Below are 25,305 nucleotides of genomic sequence, written 5' to 3' on the forward strand. Positions count from 1 at the left end.
AAGCAGTGTGGAACTGATTTAACAAATAAATACTGTAGGTGACAATGTCAAAAGCAGAGGACAGCCATTTGATCAACTGCTGTTTAATCAAGAAGCAACTCTGGCAACTAAGTCTGGACTTATGAAGGTTTGCCACAGGGACAAACAAGCCTTTCATCACTTTCTGGTGCAGACATGTGACTCTCACTGGACATGGCAGCTCACCCTTCACCTGCACTGGGAAGCATGGTTGCATCGTGAAAGCTTCTTGATGCTGCAAATGAAAAATAAACATTAATACACAATGAACACCATTAACACTAGAATTACCAAAGCCTACGAAAAAACTTGTAAATTCGGCCCAGTGAGAGAATAAAAGTGAAAAAAAAAACGCTAACTTTTACAAGTACAGTACTATAAATTTACACTGGCTGTTACAGACACAAATCAAATGTATATTTTTATTGTATAATAGTAACAATAAGAACAGCTCACTACTCAAAACGGTAAATTTGCACAGCACCCAGGAATTGATCCCGCAGCCTTTTGATTACAAGTCAGCAGTTCTTACGGCTGCACAACATGAAGCTGTCGTATTGCACTGGCACCTTTTGTGAAAGTGTTTATTTGATATTTGGACTTCAACGTTCACACATTATATAGTTCATGTCTACATTTTGTCATTTATTACTAGAGCATGAATAACATTTCTGTTTTAACGATGTGTTTACACAGATTGTTGTAGACATGGAACACACATGAAATGCATGTGTTCCAAATAACGATCTATTATTTCCCCTCTAAAACTCCAGCACTTCACTCCCAGATAATGAGGGCTTGAGCTAGGAGAACTGGTCGGTGGTATGGTATAGCAGGCTGCTTGCTGCTTTGGCTTATCGACACATTTACAAGACAAAAGACGCTGACAGAGAGGTGCAAAGGGATTTAAGGTGGGCTGGGTTTAAGAGTTTTTCATAGGCTTTGGTAATTCTTGTGTTAGTGAGTAAAGTAAAATGGTTTCTAAGTGAACTACCATAACAAAACATTTTCAGGCCCAGTTAACCAAGTTTAAGGTCATCATAGGACAGAGCTTACCAGAGCAGGATCAGGCAGATGACAGGAAAGTGGACCAGCCTTAGTGTCAAAATTTAACATTTATGTTATTGCAAGTTACTCCATATTTAATTTGACAATAGCTGTAGAGGACAGGCACAGTGCTCAGTCCTTCTGACACACATTTCTGGGTTAGTTTAGAGTTGTTATTCAAACTAATGCACACGTTTTAGGGATTTGGGGTACATGAGAAAACACAGAAAGTCCATACTGACAATGACCAGGCCTGGACATTAGACCTTTAAGGCCTACATGGTTCTCTGAATGGGTCTGGCAAGCCTAGGTCCTAGACTCAAAGGTCAGGTGGGCCATCATGAAAATCATACTAGCTGAGTGTCGGAGGCCGAACTCGGATGTTAAAGGTAAGGACTTTGGGCCTCTCTTCTCTAGTTGTGTTTTCTACTGGAATTCAACCTGGTCATGGGAGTTGGATATTAAGCAGAGGTAGTGTTGACAGCTACAGTATCGTTCAGGTAGTGAGGTCTCCAGGCTGCAGTGTTAGACATTTGCAACTTATTTGTAACAGAGGCTACACGGTCTAGTCGTCTTTAGTGAGCACAGTCTCAGTTCAAGTGATCTGTTGACTGTGATCACATGTGGGGAAGGAAGACATTCAAATATGTACAGAATTGGCTATTGTATTTTTTTCTATTTGCCAGTTTTTGTGTCAAACACACTAATAACAACTCAAAATATTGTTGCATGTGCTATCAACTCAGCTAGTACTGTATATTGAAGTTAGTAGATTGTATCTGATGTCCAGTGAAAAAAAAAATTACAACATTTGAAATGTCTGGCTAAAGATAGGTGTTGGTGAAGGAGTACCCAGTGTGTTGTCAGGCCAAGTGGGCCACGGACTTTCAGGCAGTAGCTACCAACTGTGCAATCCATTAATAACAGCGACCTACACAGTGACTCAACACACATCATCAAAAATCTTTGTTAAAATTAGAAATGGACTCCTGAGATGGGTACCTGTGGAAGGATGAAGCCAGAAGACGGGTTGCTGATGACACAGAAGCAGCGCCAAGCTTCCCAGAGTGGCAGCATCAATCACACTCATCCCAGGAGCACCTGCCCCTAATGTTGCATTTTTCTGTTTGCAAGGATGTTGAGAAGAAAGAAAAAGAGAAGACATTCAGTTAGTGAAGGCATATTTACATGTCATTTAATACAGTTTTGTCACCAAGGTAACCACAGCTTTATATACAGTGATCCCTCGCTATATCGTGCTTCGCCTTTGGCGGCTTCACTCTATCGCGGATTTTATATGTAAGCATATTTAAATATATATCGCGGATTTTTTGCTGGTTCGCGGATTTCTGAGGACAATGGGTCTTTTAATTTCTGGTACATGCTTCCTCAGTTGGTTTGCCCAGTTGATTTCATACAAGGGACGCTATTGGCAGATGGCTGAGAAGCTACCCAACTTACTTTTCTTCTCTCTCTTGCGCTGACTTTCTCTGATCCTGACGTAGGGGGTGTGAGCAGGGGGGCTGTTCGCACACCTAGACGTTACGGACGCTCGTCTAAAAATGCTGAAAGATTATCTTCACGTTGCTACCTTCTGTGCAGCTGCTTCCTGAAGCGACATGCTGCACGGTGCTTTGCATACTTAAAAGCTCAAAGGGCACGTATTGATTTTTCACTGTTTGTTTTTCTCTGTCTCTCTCTCTCTGTCTCTCTCTCTCTGTCTCTTTCTCTCTCTCTCTCCCTGCTCCTGACGGAGGGGGTGTGAGCTGCCGCCTTCAACAGCTTTGTGCCGCAGTGCTTCGCATACTTAAAAGCCAAACAGCCCTATTGATTTGTTTGCTCTTCTCTCTGACATTCACTGCTCCTGACGCGCACTCCTTTGAAAAGGAAGATATGTTTGCATTCTTTTAATTGTGAGACAGAACTGTCATCTCTGTCTTGTCATGGAGCACAGTTTAAACTTTTGAAAAAGAGACAAATGTTTGTTTGCAGTGTTTGAATAACGTTCCTGTCTCTCTACAATCTCCTGTGTTTCTGCGCAAATCTGTGACCCAAGCATGACAATATAAAAATAACCATATAAACATATGGTTTCTACTTCGCGGATTTTCTTATTTCGCGGGTGGCTCTGGGGGTTGATTTTGATTACTGTATTTAAGAGACTGGTTTGGACCAGTTTTACATTTAGAAGAAATAGCAGGAAGCAGAAGTTCTTGAATGAAATGTATTACATAATACAGCAGATTTTAATACACTGCACATGACATAATGATTAAATGTGTGGAACTAAAGAATTGTAAAAACATACATTGTATTCTCAGACACAGGGTGTAGAGACCACTCCATAGCAGGGTACACATGCACCTGCACTTGCATACTCTGAGGGCCAATTTAGTGTTGGCAGTGTTGATAATGTTGGGGAAAATTTCTGAGCATCCACAGAAAAACCTCCACAGACTTGAAAAAGTGGGAACTCGGCACAGACAACGGCCAAGCACAGGATTCAATCCTGGACACCGAATCAGCGAGCCAGTGTGTCACCCCACTACATATATACAGTGTTTTTGGAAAGTATTCAGAACCCCTCACTTTTTACACATTTTGTTATATTGCAACTTTCTGCTAAAATTATCAAGCTACACTCAATACCCTAGAATGACAAACTGAAAACAATATTTTTTGAATTTTTGCAAATTTATTAGAAATAAAAAACTGAAATATCACATTTCAGACCTTTTGCTATCACACTTGAAATCTGACTTGGGTGCATCCTATTCTATTAGTCATTGTTGAGATGTTTCTATGTCTTGTTTGGAGTCCAACTGTGGTAGATTCACTTGACTGGACATGTCTACCGAAGGTCCCACAGCTGACAATGTGTATCACAGCAAAAAGCCATCAGGTCGATGGAATTCCCTGCCAAGCTTAGAGACAGGATTGTGTTGAGGCACAGATCTAGGGAGGAATACAAACAAACTTCTGCACCATTAACAGTTATTGAGCAATTGGTCTCTGTAATTCTTAAATTGAATAAGTAGAATAATCACAACTCTTCCTAGAGCTGGCCTAACTGAGTAATTGGGGGAAAAGGCCTTAGTAAGAGAGGTGACCAAGAACCCAAGGGTCACTGTGGCTGAGCTCCAGAGAACTTCTGTGGAGATGGACTTCCAGAAAGACAACCCCTACTGCAACACTCCGCTAATCTGGCCTTTATGGTAGAGTGGCCAGACAACTCATGAATACCATTCCATTGGTGAAGCATGAGGGTGGTAGCATCCTTGTGTGGGTTTGTTTTTCAACGGCAGGGACTGGGAGACTAGTCAAAGGTGAGCAAAAGTTGAATGGAACAAAGTGCAAAGATATCCTTAATGAAAACCTACTCCAGGTTGCTGTGGACCTCAGACAGTGTTCAGAAGGTTCTGCTTCTAGCAGGATAATGACCCTAAACACAAAGCAAAAACAACATAGGAGCAGCTTTGGGACAACTCTTGAAATGTCCTTGAGTTACTCAGCCAGTCGAACATCTCTGGAGAGACCAGAAAATAGCTGTCCATCGATTGTCTCCTTCTAGCCTGACAGCTTAAAAGGATCTGCAGAAAAAATAAATGGAAGAAAATCCCAAATCCAGGTGAGCAAAGCTTGTCCCATCATTCCGAAAGAGGCTTCAACGAAGTACTGAGTAAAGGGCCTGAATACTTGTGTCAATATGATATTTCAGTTTTTTTTATTTTTAATAAATCTGCACAATTTTCTAAAATGTTGTTTTTGATTTGTCATCCTGGGGTGTTGAGTCTTGCTTGATAAGGGAAAAAACATAATTTAAATGATTTTAACATAACACTGGAACATAACAAAGTTTGTAAGTAGCTGAGCGGTCTGAAGGCAATTGTTCAATACACATACAATAAGAACCAGCCCTGGAGGGTCCCGTTGCAGAACACACTCACATATATAAGAACCGAGTCACAGCTGCCAGTTAAACTAGCAGACATGCCTTTAGAATTAGAACAGTTGAACAAGTTCGACAAGAGAAGGCTACTCAAGCCAATAAGCCAGTCCCATTCACCACAAAATAAGATGAAGTCAAGATCCCTAAAATTCTACACTCTTCCACACTCTCTGGTGTGGTTATTCCAGGTATGTATGGTCCACTGCATGAAGAAAAACTTTGTAATGTATGTGCAGAATTTGCCCTTAAAAGGTTACCATGTATCTTCCCATGTTCTTGAATGTGGGGGGACAACATACATAGACATATGAGGGACACGCAAACTCCATATAGGTCTAGCTAGGCTTGGGAGTCAAATTTCACACCCTAAATAACTGATTGAGTGAATTCAGTAAATGGATGGAGGTAGGAATAAAGTAGTTAAAAAGTAAATGGATTTTGGTTTTTGTGTAACGATGTATTGACATGACGTGAGGAGACATTTTAAAATGGAAAACTGCCTAAAATATTTTTGTAAACGTAACTCCTATAGGTCATGAAATGGCTTATCATGATTACAGAGAGAAAAACTGGAGATCATCTGTCACCAGCGAAATATTGCTCAGGGGCCCAACTCTCTCCATTTCATGTCCTCACACAGACAAACAGGCCATAAGCCTGGGACTCCATGTCATATAGCAAGTCAGCAGCTTATTCAATTGAACTAGAGGGCTGTGTCTCTGATATGGAAGTGAGTAGTGAGACAAAGTATCGGAGTCAGGTGGGGAACATTGTTTCTTGGTGCAAAGAGAATTGTCTGCAACTTAATTTTAGCAAAACCAAGGAATTCATTATTGAGTTTGGCTGCACCAAAGAGCTTCTATGTCTAGTCACTATTCAAAGAGTGGATGTAGCTCAGTTATGGGATTCACTCTGGAGGTAGTAGTCAGGGATAGAATTAAAACAAAACTGAGTGCCTTTATGAACAATGCTGCACACCCCCTCTCTGACACATTAACACTGAGGACTTTCAGCGAACAAATTATTCAGCAGAAGTGTGTCAAGAAACGTTACTGGGGCTCCTTTATACCCCCTCCTTTAATATGTCTGCATAATGCCTCACTGGGATTGTGACTGTCAAGGCATACATTTTCTTTCTTTTTACTAGATTTTTATTTTCATGGGAATTGTTACATATGCATAATACTTACTTTTATAATACTGTACTTTCTCCGGTCCTGTTCAGCCTATATACATCGGACTTTCAATACAACTCGGAGTCCTGCCACGTGCAAAAGTTCGCTGACGACACTGCTATCGTGGGCTGCATCAGGAGTGGGCAGGAGGAGTATAGGAACCTCATCAAGGACTTTGTTAAATGGTGCGACTCAAACCACCTACACCTGAACACCAGCAAAACCAAGGAGCTGGTGGTGGATTTTAGGAGGCTCAGACCCCTCATGGACCCCGTGATCGTCAGAGGTGACTGTGTGCAGAGGGTGCAGACCTATAAATATCTGGGAGTGCAGCTGGATGATAAATTGGACTGGACTGCCAATACTGATTTTCTGTGCAAGAGAGGACAGAGCCAGCTATACTTCCTTAGAAGACTGGCGTCCTTCAACATCTGCAATAAGATGCTGCAGATGTTCTATCGGACGGTTGTGGCGAGCGCCCTCTTCTACAAGGTGGTGTGCTGGGGAGGCAGCATTAAGAAGAAGGACGCCTCACGCCTGGACAAACTGGTGAGGAAGGCAGGCTATATTGTAGGCATGGAGCTAGACAGTTTGACATCTGTGGCAGAGCGACGGGTGCTCAGCAGGCTCCTATCAATTATGGAGAATCCACTGCATCCACTAAACAGTGTCATCTCTAGACAGAGGAGCAGCTTCAGTGACAGACTGTAATATTGTTTTTTGTATCAGTATGCTGCTGCTGGAGTATGTGAATTTCCCCTTGGGATTAATAAAGTATCTATCTATCTATCTATCTATCTATCTATCTATCTATCTATCTATCTATCTATCTATCTATCTATCTATCTATCTATCTATAATAGACCCAACTATTTTACATTACAGCAAGCAATTAACCATAGTAAAATATAGTAAAACATAATAAATTGAAAGAAAATTATGTTTCATGTTCTGTTTGGCTTTGAAATTACCACGCAAACACTTTTTAAACTTACACTTTTACTGTAAAACTTCAGTAAAAACAATATTTGTAATTAACTTTTCGTCAATATCGCTTTGAATTTTGATTCCTTGTTTGGACTTACTTAGTGACAACATAACATATTACTGCCCGTGAATGAATATCATTTCTGTCTCTCTATTAAATAAGCAGACTTTTTTGAATGGTTGTCCCAGTGATTTGTTAATTGTTATAGCAAAAGCTATTCTAATGGGAAACTGTAAATGTTTTAATACGAATGGCATATTAAGATCTCCTTTGGGTTCTAATGTTTTCTACACTAGATGTACTACATTACCTTTCTTGTCGCCTGTTAAAATTTTACGTCAGAATTGTTTGACCAATTTTGAATACAACTAATCTTGTCCTATTGCATAGCCAATCACTCAGACATAAATTACACAATAACATTACGATACATCCTTCTTTCAACAGTAATTTGGTCAGTGGAAAACCAAATGCTGTTAACGGTTGTAGATATTCTATGGGATATTGTAAGTTGATGTTTTCATCTTCCGCACGATCATCACCAACTGTTTCAGCCGATCACCACCAACTGTTTCAGCCGATCACCACCAACTGTTTCAGCATAGTCTATTGTTATGCATTTAACCAATTTGCTGTGTAACCGATCGACAATTTTCACGTTAATTTGTTTAACTTCATCGTTTCTTGGTTCCAGGATTGCCCGTGTACTCATTTCGTCTGTTGGTAACCCTATGGGATGAAATTCTTCAATAAGATTTGGACATAATAAGTATTCTTTAATTGGGAACTTAAAGTGAGGAAAATGTAAAAATTTAAAAGAGTTGAGAGCAAAGGCACTGTGTCTGACAAAAGCATTCACACGAATGAGAAGTGGGAGCACTGTGGGCGTGGGCTGTTAACCGTAAATGGTTGAGAGGAGGGCGGGACTTGAAAAAATCTCTTGGAAATAGTCTCGTCTCAAGATTTTCTTTTATAATAGAGAGATATTTTTCTTCCTTTTTAGTCATTCTGGGTGTGTTCAGACCATAGTGTATGTGTATATATAATTATTTATACTATTTATTTATCTATTTATTCATTTAAAGACCTTCTGTAAAAAGCTAACTTTCCCCCCAAGGACAAATAAACTTCTATGTGTCGATCTATAAAGTTCTATCTAACTTCTTTGGTGCAATGGCAGAGAACATTGCTTTATAATCCAAAGGCCCAGCGTTTGAGGCCCAATGCTGTCATCTGAACGAGAAGGGCATAGACCTGAGCAAACTCCTCAGCAGAGATGTCCTCCACTAACAGGATACTTGTACAGACTGCCTTATGATGGTCATTGCCCATCCATCTGCAGGCACTCCATGAAAAGCAGTAATTGTTATTCTGGAATAAAACAGAAAAAAACTCACCAGCACAGCCAGAAAGAAGAATTCCAGCTCCTGGCAGGGGGCTGGCCGATCTGAGGGATTGATCCTTCTGGCAACACAGCCCTCTGGTTGACCGTGATACAACATGTAGTGCTGCCAAGACACAGAAAGAGAGAGAAAGAGGGGGCCCATAGACCTCTGAGTATTAAGGAAAGACAAGTTATGACATCAGGCCTGGAAGAAATATGGGAAATATGCAGAATATGATGCACAATAACTGTTCTGAAAAAATGGAAGAGCAATCTGATAATTCCAGTGTAACCTGAGCCCAGTGACTGCATAGGTAGCTGTTTGATTGGTTGTATTTTTCTAATTTGGGCAAAGCATCACTATTATGGGGGTCCTATACAACAAGCAATGTTCACTAAGAATACCCAAAGGTGATCACAGCATCTTAGGCCATTATAAGCAATAACTCAGAATGTTCACTAGGATCATTTGCTTCCTTTTTCAGGGATGCCCCAGCCTTTCCTTTTCTAGATATTTTGAAGTAGCAGCCTTAATAAGATTTTCAGATGCTGAGTTCTTCAATTTATTTTCTGAACCGTGATTTACCCAATCATTTCAGTGTGGTGCTGAGGTGTCACCCGCTGCACTTGGGTTCCAATTCGTCAAGTGGTGGGTGTGGCAACAAGATATCAGCACATACTCCCAACCATTTACCCAATCCACCTCCACAGACACAGAGAGAGCATGCCATATCCACACGTACAACAGCTGGCAGGGGATTTGAATTCAAAGGCTTCAGCTATGCGGCTGCAGAGCTCACCACTGAGGTGCTCATTTTGGGCACCGATTATACTGGTCCACAAAAGCCAAAGTATAACTTTTCTTGTATTACTATACCCTAACGTTATAGTTTTTATGATTGTTTTATGTGTCATTGCAGCAGAGTAAAACAAAGTAAAAATGTACAAGTCGATAGGCATGAAAGGACAGTTTTACTTTCTCTGTTGACCAAGAATGTTCAGTTCTGATAATGAAATGTGGAATGGTGAGAGGGCTCAACTGAAACACTAGAATGGAAGACTCTGCATGTGTTACAAAGGGTCATGTCTGGCAGTGATGGGGTTGGGTGTGAGCAAATGAGATCACTTGGTACCATAATAAGAAAGCCTTTACATTTTCTGATCTTATTTTGGTAAGTTTTGCACATCCCTTATGACTTTTAAACCTTTGTTTAACAGTGCAGATTCTGCTTATAGTTTCAGATCTAGAGATGGCAGCAAAGCATTTCAATTCACCTTATGGGCATGTCACCAAACTGTGCCATCAATTCAATGTGATAACATGGGTCCTTGAAAAAATAAAAGGGGAAAGTTCAACACCAGAGGGTGCCAAGGTGTGCCCAGTTGGCTTTAAGTTGCCAGAGACAAGACTGCCACCTAGAGTGAGAGACCCTCGCTGACAGAAAGAGAGTGAGAGTGGCATACCGGGGCAAAAAGGCAGAAGCCCCTAGGGGGTGGTGGCGAATCCTGTCACTCATGGTGCCATAGAAGTGAAATGGGAAGTGGATACCTGTGGCAAGAAAGATGGAGTGACTGCCTGGGTGGGAACAGCACTGGCTCCAGACTGAAAAGGTAACATGGGCATCTGAAATACTAGGTGGGGCGTGGTGTAATAATGTCTCAAAAATTTAACAAGTAATATATACCTGACAGCATGGGTGTGGGGGCTTAACATGATATTTAGGGGAGCTTACCAGGGCTAAATGGCACCCCCTGGAGATAGGTGGGAAGAGTACTGTGTAGACCAGGGGTGGGCAGATTCAGTCCTGGAGGGCCGCAGTGGCTGCAGGTTTTTGCTCCAACCCAATTGCATAATAAGAAGCTCTTATTGCTCAAGTAACACTTCAGCTTCACTTTAGTTGTCTCGCTCGTTAAGATTTTGAACCCTTATTGCTTATTTTAGTCTTAAACAGCTGTATTCTTGATTTTTAATTGTTCCTAATTAGCAATAACAAGCAAATAACAAAAGAGACCAGCATTTCTCCATTTAGCTTGTTACCATTTACACCTGTGTGTATTTATCACGCACTATTTGATTTAATTAAATACTTGGAAGGAAAGTGAAGAGAAAAAAGTGAAGCACTGAGAATTACTCATCTGTTTTCGACTTCAAATCATTTGGATGATATCCTTAGAAAGGAAAATAAATCTAGGATATGAGAATGACCTCGTATAGCAGAGTTAAAGCACTAGCAAGCCATGCAATTAACTAATTGACAAGGATTGGTTTTTAATCAAGCAACTGGGTTGGAACAAAAACCTGCAACCAGTGCGGCCCTCCAGGACTGAATTTGCCCACCCCTGGTGTAGACGTGACAATAATACTTTTACTAATGCGGGAACTCCACAAAGCAAGTGACCTAGAAGGTGCTGGGTCAGCTTGAACAAAGAGTGAGGACAAGTAGAGAAGGGAAAAGCCACAACACCTCTTGATGCTTCAAGTGGCATCACAGAGTGCATAGCTGGGGTCAGGTAGCTGATTCAAATGTGAAATCAGAATGGATCAGCAAAGGTGTATTGCTATCCCATCTATCTACAGGGGTGAGGGCAGCAGATAATCCTAGAGAAAGACTGTTTTGCTCCATTGACAAACTGCCAGATGGGTACAACCTGTTGATAGCTGCTCAGGGATACAGGGGCATAAAGGGCCATTAGGGAAATTCTAGCCTGGTGTCCCTGTTGCCACCTTGCACTCTAGAATTGATTCCAGAGCTTGAATGGAGTTGATCCTGACAGCAGGGGTTTACAGCCACCTCAGGTCTAGAGTTAGGAGGAGAATTTGGCTAAATGGAGGAAGGAAGAGGCAAACACTATGACAGAAAGAGAGAGGAGGTGGGGTATAGCAGTCAGTTAGTAAAACAAGTGGGAGAGCCACTCCACCAGACAGGCAAGAGGTTCCAGACAAACAGCAGCTTCTAATTTCTTTATCCTTTGTATTCTCCATGGTGTGGTATATTTTTATAATGAACAGACCATTTTTTACAGCCTAAGTCTCCATGTCATTGCCCCTCACGTGGAGGAAACACAATTTTGCCATCTTCTTTAACAGAGGCAGCTTCCAGAAAGAGTGACGCCTGTGAGAAAGACAAGAAACTGATCTGGAGAAGCCTAAAGATGCCACACTGGGCTGTTCCACCATTTATCCTACTTCTGAAAAGACACCAAATTGACCTTTTGTTTTTTTCAAAATAGTAACAAGTTATTAGTATTATTTGGTCAATACTACACTTTAAATGTTATAAGTATTTAAAGGAACAATTTTTGCTACAAGAAACAGTCACCTATGAAATTTTTTGTGACAGGCCAGCTGTAAATTCATCCCAGCATGTCCAACTCTGACAGTCTTAAGGAGTTAAACCTCTTTAGTCTCAAGCTGAGCAGGCTACTGTCATGATGTAACCAGGGCTCTAGTTCTGGCTTTAGTTTTTTTTTATTTCTTTTTATGTATATTTTGTCATTATTTAAAAATGTTTTTGGGTTATTTAATATGCTTTTGTTTTCTTTCTGTTTGGTTTGTTCACTGGTGTTTTATTGTGTTTTAATCATTTTGCTTTGTTATCTATGTTAATTCTAATTTTCCTTGAGCCAAAGGAGACGGCACCCCTCTGATGCTGTAGCCAATCGTGTCAGGAAGTTTATATATGGTCTGAAATGTATTAGTTCCTGCTTGATGTGTTTGTCTCCCATTTCCAGGATTCCACTTATTTTGGATTTTGTAAATTCTCATTTTGATTCTCTCATTTTTGGAATTTATTAATTTTTGGTTGCCTAGATTTCTTGTTTGCATTTTAAATTTCCTTTTCAATAAGCTTTATAATTATTATTAGAAACTATGCTTTGTTCTTTGCACCAGGGGTTTCATGGTTCCCCACTCCTTTTTTGAGATTTACAATCCTGACCTTTTGGGGTTGGGGGTCCAGACCTGCTTAGGTCACTGGGTCAAACCTACTTCATATTCTGAAGTCTACTTAGAGTTTTAAGACCTGGTATTTGAAACTGAAGTCTCTTTTGAGTTTTGTGGGCCTAGATTTTACAACCGCTGCATGAGAACCTCTTCCAGATCTTGAAAATTCTTGAACGCAAGTAAATGTCATCTAGCAAAATTCTTTCGATTAAATTGTGAATCGTGTACTTAAGGGCACTGGTGCAAAGTGCATTCAAGACAAAGGCAAGGTAGCACTTCTTCACAAAAACAGTCATGAGGATCTGGAACAAACAACCAACTCATGCAACTGAGTGAAAACCCTGAACACTTATTTAAAATGTATCCGAACAGTATATTGGGACAGCTTAGATATTACCTAACCAAATGGCCTGTTTTGTTTTTCAAGTCTCTGTTCATAAAGGATAGGTGACTTACATTTCGGAGGTCACATGTGATTCCAGGGCCAGGAGAGTGGTCTTCTCTGGTAAGGGCCAATAGCAATGAAGCTTCATTTTGCACTGTGAGCTGAGAAGGCAAACTGTCACTGGAGCCCCTCTGAAATAACAATTAGTTGTTTTCACTTGCACCTCTTAAACATGAACAAAAAAGCATGGCTATTGCAAGAAATTCATATTTACACAATTTCCAAATGTCTTGATTTTTTATTTAATTTGACTCCTCTAATGTGATTGGGTGTAAGCTAGTAACATAATAAAATAATGGGCATCACATTTAAAGTAGTGAATACTCATGTAGTCTGTTATTAACTCACAAACTTACCTGTGCTTCAATTGTTAGAAAACTATGTAAAAAAAAAATATATATATACTGTATATGTATATATAAAAGCCAAATATCACTGACTCATTCATCACAAAATCTCCCGATCCATGAGGACTTGGGACTTGAAATTTGCAATGTAGATTACCCTTGGACCATAGGTGTTCGCTAAAAAATGGTTTTAAAAATTTCATGGTCCAGGCGCAAAATTTCTTATAGTTTTTTAAACCCCTTTGTATGTCTGTCCGCGTTTCACGAGAGAAATACTTAACGGATTTAGATCTTTTTTTTTTCGATAATTTGCTTGAACATTCCACTTGATTTTGCGACTTTCTCATTGTGCTAAGTATAATAGTTCGCTTGCGGTACCGAATTATTAGCGCAAATCTGAGAGAGACTCATCGGGCTGCGGGGAGGGGGGTGGGGCCCTCCTCACTCACGCGTCTGCCTCGGGGCGTAACCTTAACTCCACTTAGTTAGCGAACGAGATAACTAATTAACGGATTTAGATCTTTTTTTTCTATAATTTGCTTGAACATTCCGGTTGATTTTGCAACTTCTCTCATTGCGCTAAGAATCATAGTTCGCACAGGAGTGATATATTCGCGCTAATCCGAGACAGGGGCTGCCGGCCGAGGGGAGGGGGAAGACTGACGTCAGGGGTAGAGAGCTGGGCAGGGCCCTCCTCACTGTCCTGTTTCACTAATATGCGGGCAAACTTAATGTTCCTTAAGTATAAATTGCCTTATGAAGGGGTCCCCAACAGCTAGTGTAAAAAATGAAAGGATGTTAGTTTATTTCTTATGAAGTCCTTGGGTTCAAAGTATGAATGTTTGACTAGTGTTAACTGCAGTAACCCTGGCACAGTTCTACTAAGTTAAGAAAGTGCCGCAAATAAAATAATCAACTCATCACATCATTTGTAAATGATATTTTATGCTCTAAATTCAGATTACATTAAGACATGGCTAGCCACAAATAGATAGAACAGGATGCCCACTCAACAGGCAATCCAAGCCTATATCAAATCTCCCCTGTAAATGTCATTCTACCAGAAGGTTGTACAAGAATAATGCAACAGCTTTCAATTGCTCCTGTAATAATAGGAGTTTCAGCTTGTGGCTAAAAATTGAGACAGAGACATTGATTACTCTAAGTTGTGGAACACCTTCAAGCAAAAGTGTCCTCAGAGGTGGAAAATGTAAAGGACAGCCGGGTTCCATGCCTGGCAGGGACGCCTCTGCTGCATCTGTTCCGGGGGAGCCACCACGGGCAGCTCAATACCTCCCCCGGGACGCTTGGTGGCAGCCTCCCTGGCGGATGATGATTCCCCAGCCTGGCACATGGCTCCATGGGACATGGAGTCCTCCACAGCCTGGTTGGGGGCTTGGATGGCCGCCAGGGGGAGCTGCATGGTCTTGGCAGCCCGGCTGGTCAATTCCTCAGCCCCACCCGGAAATGCAATTAGACCCAGGTGATCAAGCACCTGGAATACTTCCGGGTAGGGTATAAAAAAGGCCAGCCACCACCACTGAATCCACCACTCCAGAATCGGGAGGAAGAGGACGAGGTTGCCTGGGAGGAGTGGTGGTGCTGAGGTGGAGAGAAGAAGTGTGGTTTGTGTGTTATTTAAGTGCTTGTAGGACTGTGTTGGGCCTGTGGGACACGGGGAAGGCATGCCCCACGGCTGAAGAAAAATAAAAGAAACTGTTTGTGTTACACGTGCCTCTGCCTCAGTCTGTGCCGGGTCGGGCGCTATATAGCGCTCATATTACAAAAAGAAAAAGAAAACCAAATGACGAAATAAACAGATTGTGTGGGAAGATATGGACTTGTTCTAAAGCAAACAAGGCAAATAACAGGAGACCAAAACTAGTAACTTAATAAAAGAAAATCAAAGGTCAAGAAGCAAAACTCTGAATCAAAACAAACACTAGAATCTAAAGTCTCTAACAGGGAAATCTTTTGACTAGAATAACAACTTTGATACATTTATCCTAAAGCTAGGGTACTAAACTTGCAGTGCAGCCATCTTATATAGGCAGGCTAAAGTTAGAATACACCACATGACCGGCAACGCACATAGCAACTGTAAACAATAGGGCCACAGCTGTGCAAAGACAAGCACAAAATGGCAGTGAGCATACAAAGAAAAGAACAGAAATTGCCATCTCCAGAACAATGACTGAAAAATCCAATAATTAAAAAAGGGTGAAAAAAAATCTACAGGTTTCAAAATCAAGATTCACAACAACTTTGCCGAAAGTAGGCTGTAGACCAAATATGTACATTTAGTTTGCTTTGATCCCTAAACCGAAACAGGAGCTAGTGTTAATTTAGTTCCCGTGAAATGTGCTGTGTTGTCATTAAGTATTTACAAGATACGTCACTGTTTCATGTGTTGTGCTATGTTAACTGAATAGGCAACCAAGAAGTCTGGATTCACTGGAAACTGCCAACTGGGAAATGACCTGTCTGAACTCAACTACTCTTTTCTATCATTTGAGAGAATGAAACAAATAGTCCTCAGATTTAGAAGAGGCATTTGTTGACACAACAAACAGTAGGTTACCAAGTACTGCAGTGTGGAGGAAAGTAGGAGTTTGTTGACACTCAAAACTTAACTTCATGTTATTTTTGTAGAAATTTAAGTGAACCAGCTTTGTCTGAATGGCCAATTGTTCTCAAAATTCTTGTAATGCGTTTTGTGGATTCATCAAGGAAGTTTGATCAATGAGTACTTGTATTATCGTGGGGTTTTTGGGGGCTCAGCCTATTCTCACACCTTAAACTTAACATGTGCATAGAAAAACACACACACTGACCCTCTCCTTTTAAGCACTGATTATGAGTTCTGCATGCACAGCATATCACTCCTCAGTCCTCCACATGGGGACTTCTAGCTTCAGAGTGAACACAGATGTCCCCAGATTTGACCTATAGTGTAAAAGGCTTCGGGAATAACCCAGACACGTGGAGGCTGATACATTTTAGTTGAGACCACTTATGCATTTCTCCCAAAATGCTCTCCTATACAGGGGGCATCTCCTATGAGAAATCTGGCAGTTTTCCCGCACCAGGTGCCCTCTATTTCCTGCATTTACTTAATCCATCCCTTTTCCTAACCTGCTTATCCGGGGCAGGTTTGTGGGGCAGCTGGATCCTGGCAATCATTGGATGTGAGGCAGAAATAAAACCTGGAATGGGCACCAGCCCCTTGCAAGGTGAACACACACCCACGGGCACTTACAGTTTATTGCCTGAATCACTAAAGATACACAAAGTATACACATTTAAAACCAAAGTAGTATTTAGTAAAACAGAATAATAGTAAAAGAACTAAAAGAATGACAGTAAATAGTAATAACGTTTGGATGTAAACCCTAATAAAAATACACCCTCACCTCAAAATCAGAAATCTTACTGAATAATACCTACCGTAAAGATCTGAAAACTAAAGATTAATACCAAAGGGAATATCACTGTGAGAAGAGAAGTGTTCTCTTGACGGTTTTTAGATTCAGTAATTGGGGAGATGCATAGACAGCAGTCTCTCTGATGGAATGGAGTCTCTCTGTCGAACACTCATGTCAAATGGCCATGTGGGGTTCCAGACCAGATAGCTGGCTTGCTACTCTGCTAATGTGTAGGTCTGCCTAAAACCTTAGACCATGAAAGTATTTGTAAAACACTTTATCTTGTCAAATCTACAGTCTCCATTTCCCCATACTACCATCTAACATTTGCATCATAAGTCATCTGGTTAGTGTAATCTAAGATTAAAATGTGAAATGTACAAGATAACAATAAAACAAAATGTGCCTAACATTAAATGGAAAATATACAAAATACATTGAATTAAAATAGTGTCACACAGAATTGCTCTTCACTGGGTTTCACAGCACTGTTCTATGTTGTGATTAAGACAGCTCTGCGGAATTTCCCAGAGTCCTTTTACAGGTCATTTGCAGTTCATGTGTGCAACAATGAGGGTTAATAAACAAGGAAGACTGTAACTTTCAGCCCTAAGATAATGAATTATCCACTCTACAACAATACTGCACACTTTATGCATGCAATATCATCATGGGGGGCACTCAGTATAGACAACACAACTGCTTTTTGGCCAAACAAGACAGGCAACTAAGGGTGTCTCAAGAACTGCCAATCATGTAGAGCACCAAGCATAAGCTGTTAACTGTAATCTCAATGTGTATTTCACTAAACTCTATGAGAGTCAACAAACATTTTTTATGGATCATCCAAACCCATGATTGCATGTAAATAGTCACATTGTTACTTTTCTTATGTGTTTGGGACATTATCAAATAAAATTCTCAGTTTTAGGAGTTTGAGAGGTGAAAAATTTGATTTTATTAAGGAAGCAATCTCACACTTTACTTTGGAGTACGTCACACAAGAATAAACTACATAGTCCACATTCAGTCCAACATATTAACATGCAGTTTTTTAAGACTTTCTAACATATTGCATAAAAGATTCTAGCAGTTGTTGAAAACTGCAGTTATGTCAGTCAAAAGAGCTACTTTGGCAGCTCTAAAATATTCACAGCTGTACTGTTGACTTGTTCACAGATATTTTTAGTCAGTGCTTTCTGCTTTGAATCGTATGCTATTTCTGTAGATTTAATCCATTGTTTTGCAGATTTCACCCCTGCTAAATTAATGGTACCCAAAATACCAACCTTGGCACACATCCACAATAAGTCTGTTGATTCTGTACCATATGCACTAGGTTTTAAAATACAGCTCCTTCTCTGGTTTCCATCCTGAAAATAAAACACTGACAAGTTCACCTTGGATCAGTGCATCTTTATCCTAAATCATGATTCTTCGTCACCATCAGTCCCTGAATTGTTAGGTCATTGGAGCCTTGTGGACGTCTTGGCAGTCTTCCACCATTCCTGTCAGTCCTGTAATGCTCTGAAAGACAGCATAGTCGACTCTTTCATATTGTATTCTGCCTTTTCTTTTCCTTCCTCTTGGCACAGTGTATTCTCTAAGATGGTTGTTGTAAGACTGAATGATCTAGCAATGTGCCCAGAGCTTCCTCTTCTTTACAATTGCCAGCAAGTCTACAAATGATCCACTGGCTGCTTGAATCCATCTACCCACTTCTCTATTAAATCATGATTAAACTGATTAGTTAGATCTGAAACATTGGTGTAATGCAAAATTCATCCCCCAGGCATAAAAAAAAACATTAATTTCATATCTGCCTGCCTCTCTGTTCAAATCAAAAACTATTTTGATAAATGTTTTTTCAGAAGACCTAATAAAATTAAAACTATGTTATCTGTGGTCAATTTGTTGCAATTTGGGGGAAAACTGCAATGAGATTAACATGATAATAAAAACATTTTGAGACCCCAATGTTATTATGTATATCGTTATTATCTGCCTGCAACTAGGGCAGTCAGGTTGCTCTGCGCACCTTTATTAATAGGCTCATGGTTGCCTCTAATGTGATTAGATGGGAAAGGAGAACAAAGAAAAGAAACCTTTTCCATTGAGCTCACCAAACTTCCATGTTCAACTGACACGATTTTCTTCATTGATTGCACCAGCAGTATTTCCTTTTCCTTTTCCTTGTCCTCTTTCACTGATGATTTAATCATCAATTTAATCATCAATGTTGTCTTTGGTTGTCTAGCAATGGCTTGTTATGCCAATTACTTGCTAACAATTTTTTGGGCACCACATAGATATTTTCTTCTTTATATCATGATGGACCTCTTTTTTGTCTACGTTATGTAGATTTCAAGTATTGTTGCCTGTTTAATTTAATAAATTTGAAAGATGGATCGAGCTAGCCTGATGGGCTCATCCAGAGGCCACACTTTTGGCGTGGGACTCTTTCTTGATCTGGCTTAAGATGTTATTTTTTTCCCTACTGTTCCTTGACCTCTAAATTTCTTAGTATTGTTCTCGAATTTTTCTGACGGTATGGAATCTAATGGTAATATTCAGGTGTTTTTGACACTGTGGCAGACGGCTGGGGATCCTGCCCAGCCAGGATGCCTGGAAGGTGGAAAGACTGGGACAGGGACAATACCTCCCCCAGGCCACGAGAGGGCAGCCGCCCTGGTCTGTATCGGGGCCATGGGATCAGAGCATAGAAGTTCAACCCTGTTGGGGCCCATGGCCACCGCCAGGGGACGCCCGGAGAATTACAAAGCCTTGGACTGCAGCACTTCTGTCACACCAGGAGGTGCTGCCAGAAGATTGCCTCGGAGCACCTGGAGCACATCTGGGGCATTATTAAAGGGTCTGCCTCACTCCACTAGATGAGCCTGAATCGGGAGGCAGAGGACAGAGCTTGCGAGTGGAGGAGTGAGGGCGGCAGAGAAGAAGGAAAGAAAAGACTGAGCAATAGTGCTGGTGGGTTGTGCACTGTGTGCGAGGTGCAAAGCACTGTGTAGAGAAGAAACAAAGTAAAAGCTTGTGTTTTTTTGGGACCTCTGCATCTGTCAGTGTTCTGGGCGTCTTCCACAACACTTATAATCGAAATACACTTACCTGCAGCACCATCTTGTTTTGTTTTTGAGCGCACTGCCATTTTTCTTCAACAGTTGCTATGCCATTACTAGGTTGGATGACCAGGAGTGTGTGATGCACAGCACATTACCACAACAATCTGATAAATGGAGCACTTCCTGGTTGTCCAAGATTGGATGCAAAAGAAGACGTCAGTATTTCTGATATTTAGTTCTTAGCTTTTTGGTTATGGTTTCCCTAACCTTAAACTGCGGTTTTGACAGTCTTTTGACTGTGACTCTGGTTACACGTCTTGAACTTTTTTATACTACATTTTGTCGTGTTGATTATGACATTAATTGATATGGCCATACATCATCTGATTTCATTCTCTTTCCAAACTGCTATTGCTCTGTGCAAACAGTGCAGTGGTGACATTATGCGTGGGGACTCATCAGTTTCTTGCTATTTTGTATACAGTATCCTAAAAAGCACAAAATATTTATTTTAGTTTATAAAATTAAATCTGCGTCTTGTGGAGATCTGTTGAGGGTGGATTTCCTATGTTGCCGTCTGAAATACAATTCAGGTAAGGGTTGTCATTGATGACAGCAGGTTTCACATCCATCAGAAGGCTCCATAGTTTCATGTGGGGTTTGTTGGTGCCCTCTGAGTTTTTGCTTCTGGTATTCTTCTTTAGTGTTGAAGTGCAACATATGTATTTAGAGAAGACAACAGAGTCTTCTGTTTGCATTACATTTTCATATGCAAGACAGTAGCAGTAGTGTAGCCTGATAGAGAAAAAGGAATTGTTAGACAGTGTCCTGATGTTTTGAGATTTTTATCCAGACAAAATGTTACATGACACACATGATGGTGACTTTGCAATATTTTTTAATGTTCCATTCAGGACACCATGAGAAGAGCATCCTACCTGTCATTTATGTTTGCCTCTGCTATCCAAATGAAAAAGTCTGCTACTCACATTCCAGCATGCTGTTCCTCCAAGGTAGGCAGCAACCAGTACTCCCAGTACTGCAACCAGCAGAGCTAAGACCGCACCTCCAACCAGGATCAGGAGCCTGTGGCTGCTTTGGGTTTTGGGAGAGGCATCCAGAGGAGAGAAGTGAGTGGGCTGGAATGGACAAAAGACAAGATTTTCACAAACTGTACTTTTACTTTTGCCTAACAGTGGGACAGTAGATTTTTTTAAGCTCCCTCTTTTGTTAAATATTAGCACTCTGGTATTATCTCCGTGGCAGCTTCATGTCTCCAGAGAAATTCAGTTTAGTTACAGTTTCTTTGTTTGTATATGCAGTTACTTGGACACGGATCTTACTTTTGGAAAGTCCCTCACTCTGGGTCACTATTACCTCTGTGCTAGTTATGTTTAAGACAAATGAATATATAGATGGATATGGACCATCTGCACATCTTAAACTTTCCTCTGGATACTTGTTTTCAAAACTGTAACAGGTCTGACTACAAGCCAATTAAGGCTGGTCTCTCTTTCAATTAGAGATAAACTTACACACAAAATCCTAGCACACAACCAAAAGGAGGAAAATGCACATGTCTCACCAAAGTTATACTTCTTCTTCTTTTGGCTGCTCCCGTTAGGGGTTGCCATAGCGGATCATCTACTTCCATATCTTTCTATCCTCTGCATCTTGTTCTGTTACACCCATCACCTGCATGTCCTCTCTCACCACATCCATAAACCTTCTCTTGGGCCTTCCTCTTTTCCTCTTCCCTTCCAGCTCCATCCTTAGCATCCTTCTCCCCATATACCCAGCTTCGCTCCTCTGCACATGTCCAAACCAACACAATCTCGCCTCTCTGACTTTGTCTTCCAACCATCCAACTTGAGCTGACCCTCTAATGCACTCATTTCTAATCCTGTCCATCCTCGTCACACCCATTGCAAATCTTAGCATCTTTAACTCTGCCACCTCCAGCTCTGTCTCCTGCTTTCTGGTCAGTGCCACCGTCTCCAACCCATATAACATAGCTGGTCTAAGTTATACTAATGCTGCTAATTCATGGGAGCCAAAGAAGCCCAGGCAAATATGTTCCATTTTTGTTTAAAAACAAAATAGTTAGTGAGGAGTCACCTAAACATCAATATTCAGAACTGGTATACAATTTTACACACACAATTGATAATTGTACTATATGTGCTACCAGGGACTCCAATACATAACCTTACTGTCAATCCCTCTTTTATATAACTTGGAACACACTGTGTTGTGGGAATTTTACAAATAGATTAATTAAATGCAAAGACACAGTAATATTTAATTTGTTGTAAGTTGCTTAACTAACACCAAGAACTTAAAAAACAGTGAACATGCTGAAATTGGTCTTTTGGCAAAGATCAGTGATTCACTCCCAGCAATCCTTGTCTAGTGCTGCACTGGTGTTTAGCGTCATCGGCAGGACTGAAGCATTCCAAGGAATCCTTCAATGTTCAATTTACAGTCATTATACCTTATAGTACAATGAAAAAATATTTCTTGGTAGTCCTCCTAGTATACAAAAATGTAGAATCATAAAATAGTACACTATGTCTTAACAAACACAAATTGTTAAATCAAAGTAATGGCAATAAAAAAGAAATAGATATGTCCCCATTTCAAATTAATTTGAACAATAACAATCATGCAGCATAATAAATAACTGTGCCTCAGGAGGTTACCATTACTAGTAGTGCCTCTGTTTACCTAATGGAGTCTTCATCACAAGTCAAGCTCACGACTCTATTCACGTTAACAGTTTCCGAACACTTCTTGCTTGCTGATATGATATTCAGTCAAACTTAGACCAACTAAATTCTGGCTTAACAGGAAATATAAAGCAATCAAGTGATGTCTCTCTTATGAAACACAATACAAGACTTGTGTGAGGAGGTCATCATGTTAGCTCAGCAGGTTTGTTTCCTTCAGTGTAGCAGTGAATGTCTTTGCAATTTTGTTATGAAAGTTGGGTGGTCTTTGTGACCACAAGGGGGCACCTGAGAGCCCCAAACCGCAGACACGGTAAAGCTCCACACGTTATTAAGATAAAATAATGGCTTTTTATTCTCTCTAGGCACTTCTTCCCAATCCTCTCTCCACTAATAACACACAAATATACAATAAATCACACAAACCTCACAATTCTTCCTCCTTCTCTCCACCAACTGAATGTTCCCCGCTGCCTCCTGACTCTGACTAGGGAGCCCCCATTTATGCCGGACCCAGGAATCCTTCCAGTGCCACGCCACATCTTCTGGGTAGTACGTCTGGGCCATAAGGAAAGTAGGAAGGTCACAAACAGCTCCCTCTCTCGATCCCCAGGGACCCCAAAAGGGCTGCAGCTCCAGACTCCATCTCCCAAGAAGACCAGCGGGTGTCCCGATTGGGTTCCCATACAAGGACCACTGCCAAGTGGCGTATGGAGGATGGAACCACTCCCGACTCTCGGCTTCTGCTGGACCCTCCATTAACTTACATTGGTTGGGTACAAAGTTATTTATGTGTTCCGCTGGCTGATCCGTCTGCAAATTGTTGCACTTAATTTTTTTTTTTTTTTTATAGACTTATTTGTCACATTTTGACCTCTGGAAGATCCTGAACCACTCTGTTACAACTTTTGTACTGCACTTATCACCTCTTAGGAATAATGTCAAAAGACTTCTTCTTTGGCAGGTATATTTGTGTGAAGCAAAACATCAGAAGATGGGTTAAAACGATTTTGATAATTTGAGCCACTTCTAATGTGGTTTTCTGATGAAGATGTATCAATAACAAACTGGGAAGATAAAAAAGACTTAACACCAGCATCAGCAAAATAGGAGATGAGTGAAGAAATCCACACCACTCTACAGATCCTCCTGTATTAGTGTGACTCTTACACGTTCACCTAGTAAACTTTGTTTAAATGTAGCATAATGTACTGTATATATATATATCTTAAAAGGGTTTCATAAACCTTACATAAATTGAATTCCATATAATACCATACTTGAACAAGAAGTATCATTTTTATATCAAAAAACAGAACATAAAGTGTTGACATATGAATTTGTAAAGATCCCAAGCATCTTCATTCTCTTAATAAAAAACAAAACTAAATGTAAAAATATCACTGTATCCCTTCCTCTGACCCCTTGACACATTTGGCTTCAACAATTGGGAAGGCATTCTGTCAAGTGGAGGTACAGAATGGAGCTTTTTCTACTGCTTCCACCTTGAGATCAAGAAAATTAGCAGCTTAAATAAAATCAAGAGTAAAAACAGTTGTGTGGTCTCATGCTTTGGTGTTATCATTGACCTTTAAGCTTCTCTTCAGTGTTTTCTTTGCCATCTTGCATCTATCGACAAACACAAACTGACAACCATGAACCAGTGGTGAGATGCATAAAAGCAGTGTTGTAAATATTTTAAGGCCCAACTGTATCACAAGGGCGAGTTGTTGATGCTCCTTATCTGTGTTGCGTCTGCATGTGGTTTCTGCATCTCCACTTGATTTTCCTTCAGGTACTCTGGTTTCTTTAAATACCCCATGGAGACACCTTTTAAATTAATTAGTGACACTAAACTGCCGTAATTTATGTGTGGCCTGCTATGAATCTGGTGTCTCATGCATGAGGCTAATGGGATACTATGTTACAGCACCGTGTAATCCTGTAAGGAGAAAATGTGAGTTCAAAAAAATAGATGGATGGATTATTAGCTGTACTTATACAGGAGCAGAGCGATGGATGCATTGACTCCCACAGTCCACTTTACACATTTTCACTCTAAACCAAATGCTGGATAACTGTAGCCAAGTGGTTGTAAAATCAACAACACGAAAGCTAGTATCACAACACACATCACAGAAAAAGCAGAATAAGTGCATGCAAAAAAAAATCTTACATAGGGGGGGCTTTGGACATGAAGGCCCCCAGGCCATGGTTCAGGAGACTTTTCATCTGTTGCCATTCTGCTACTGCTGAGAAGGTGGGCTCCAGTATTCATTCTAAAGTTGGTGTGGCTCTGAAGAGACCTTATATTTGCCTGATAGGCACCACCTCTCGTCTCCTATACTGTATTTTAGACCCATGTATCATCTGAATTCAGGCTCTGTCTGGGGAACTTATCATTTTCTAGTATACTGACCCCTGAGTGCACCTTCTTCACTGACAATGATGATCTTCAGAAGTGATCTTCTTACCTGCCGTTTCTTGTAACACTTGGGTCATTGTGAGACAACAGAAGTAAGCATAACCTGTTGAAAGCTTACTCTGCCTCTGAGGATAAGGTGAGAATGATCTCAGTGTCCGTCATGGAGATCGGTGAAATGCCAAGCATTTCTCAGGCCTTCCTGAGCAAAGCTGCCAAGAGCTAGTGTTAATGAATCACAACTGCTCTCTCACTGCCTTCCTCCACACAGCACTCACAGCATCTCTTTTCAGAAACTGACTCCTATTGAGCAGTAGTGGATTGAATTTGAGCTATATGGGTTTGTGACCGCAAGA

At 40.7% G+C, this 25,305-nt stretch overlaps 1 protein-coding gene across 1 annotated transcript; it reads right to left on the minus strand.

Moving 5' to 3' along the window:
- On the minus strand, positions 1-25,087 carry LOC114645524 (uncharacterized). The gene is made up of 6 exons (XM_051922263.1): positions 24,704-25,087; positions 20,788-20,937; positions 12,961-13,080; positions 8,575-8,685; positions 2,068-2,188; positions 1-253 (listed from the first exon to the last, which is right to left on the minus strand). The coding sequence occupies exons 1-6, from the start codon at positions 24,803-24,805 to the stop codon at positions 201-203; spliced, it is 657 nt and encodes a 218-aa protein (XP_051778223.1). The 5' UTR covers positions 24,806-25,087; the 3' UTR covers positions 1-200.
- Between the last annotated feature and the right edge of the window lie 218 nt (positions 25,088-25,305).

This window comes from Erpetoichthys calabaricus, chromosome 2, assembly GCF_900747795.2.
Source record: "Erpetoichthys calabaricus chromosome 2, fErpCal1.3, whole genome shotgun sequence".
Taxonomy (NCBI): Eukaryota; Metazoa; Chordata; class Cladistia; order Polypteriformes; family Polypteridae; genus Erpetoichthys; species Erpetoichthys calabaricus.

Bases quoted from the DNA above. Each gene is read 5' to 3' on its own strand.
- LOC114645524 (XM_051922263.1), bottom strand. From the start codon at position 24,805: ATGAATACTGGAGCCCACCTTCTCAGCAGTAGCAGAATGGCAACAGAT. The intron at 13,081-20,787 runs GTGAGTAGCAGA...TTGTTATTTCAG, and splicing joins GAGGAACAGCATGCTGGAAT to AGGGGCTCCAGTGACAGTTT. The intron at 2,189-8,574 runs GTGAGTTTTTTT...CCTTGCAAACAG, and splicing joins TCTTCTTTCTGGCTGTGCTG to AAAAATGCAACATTAGGGGC.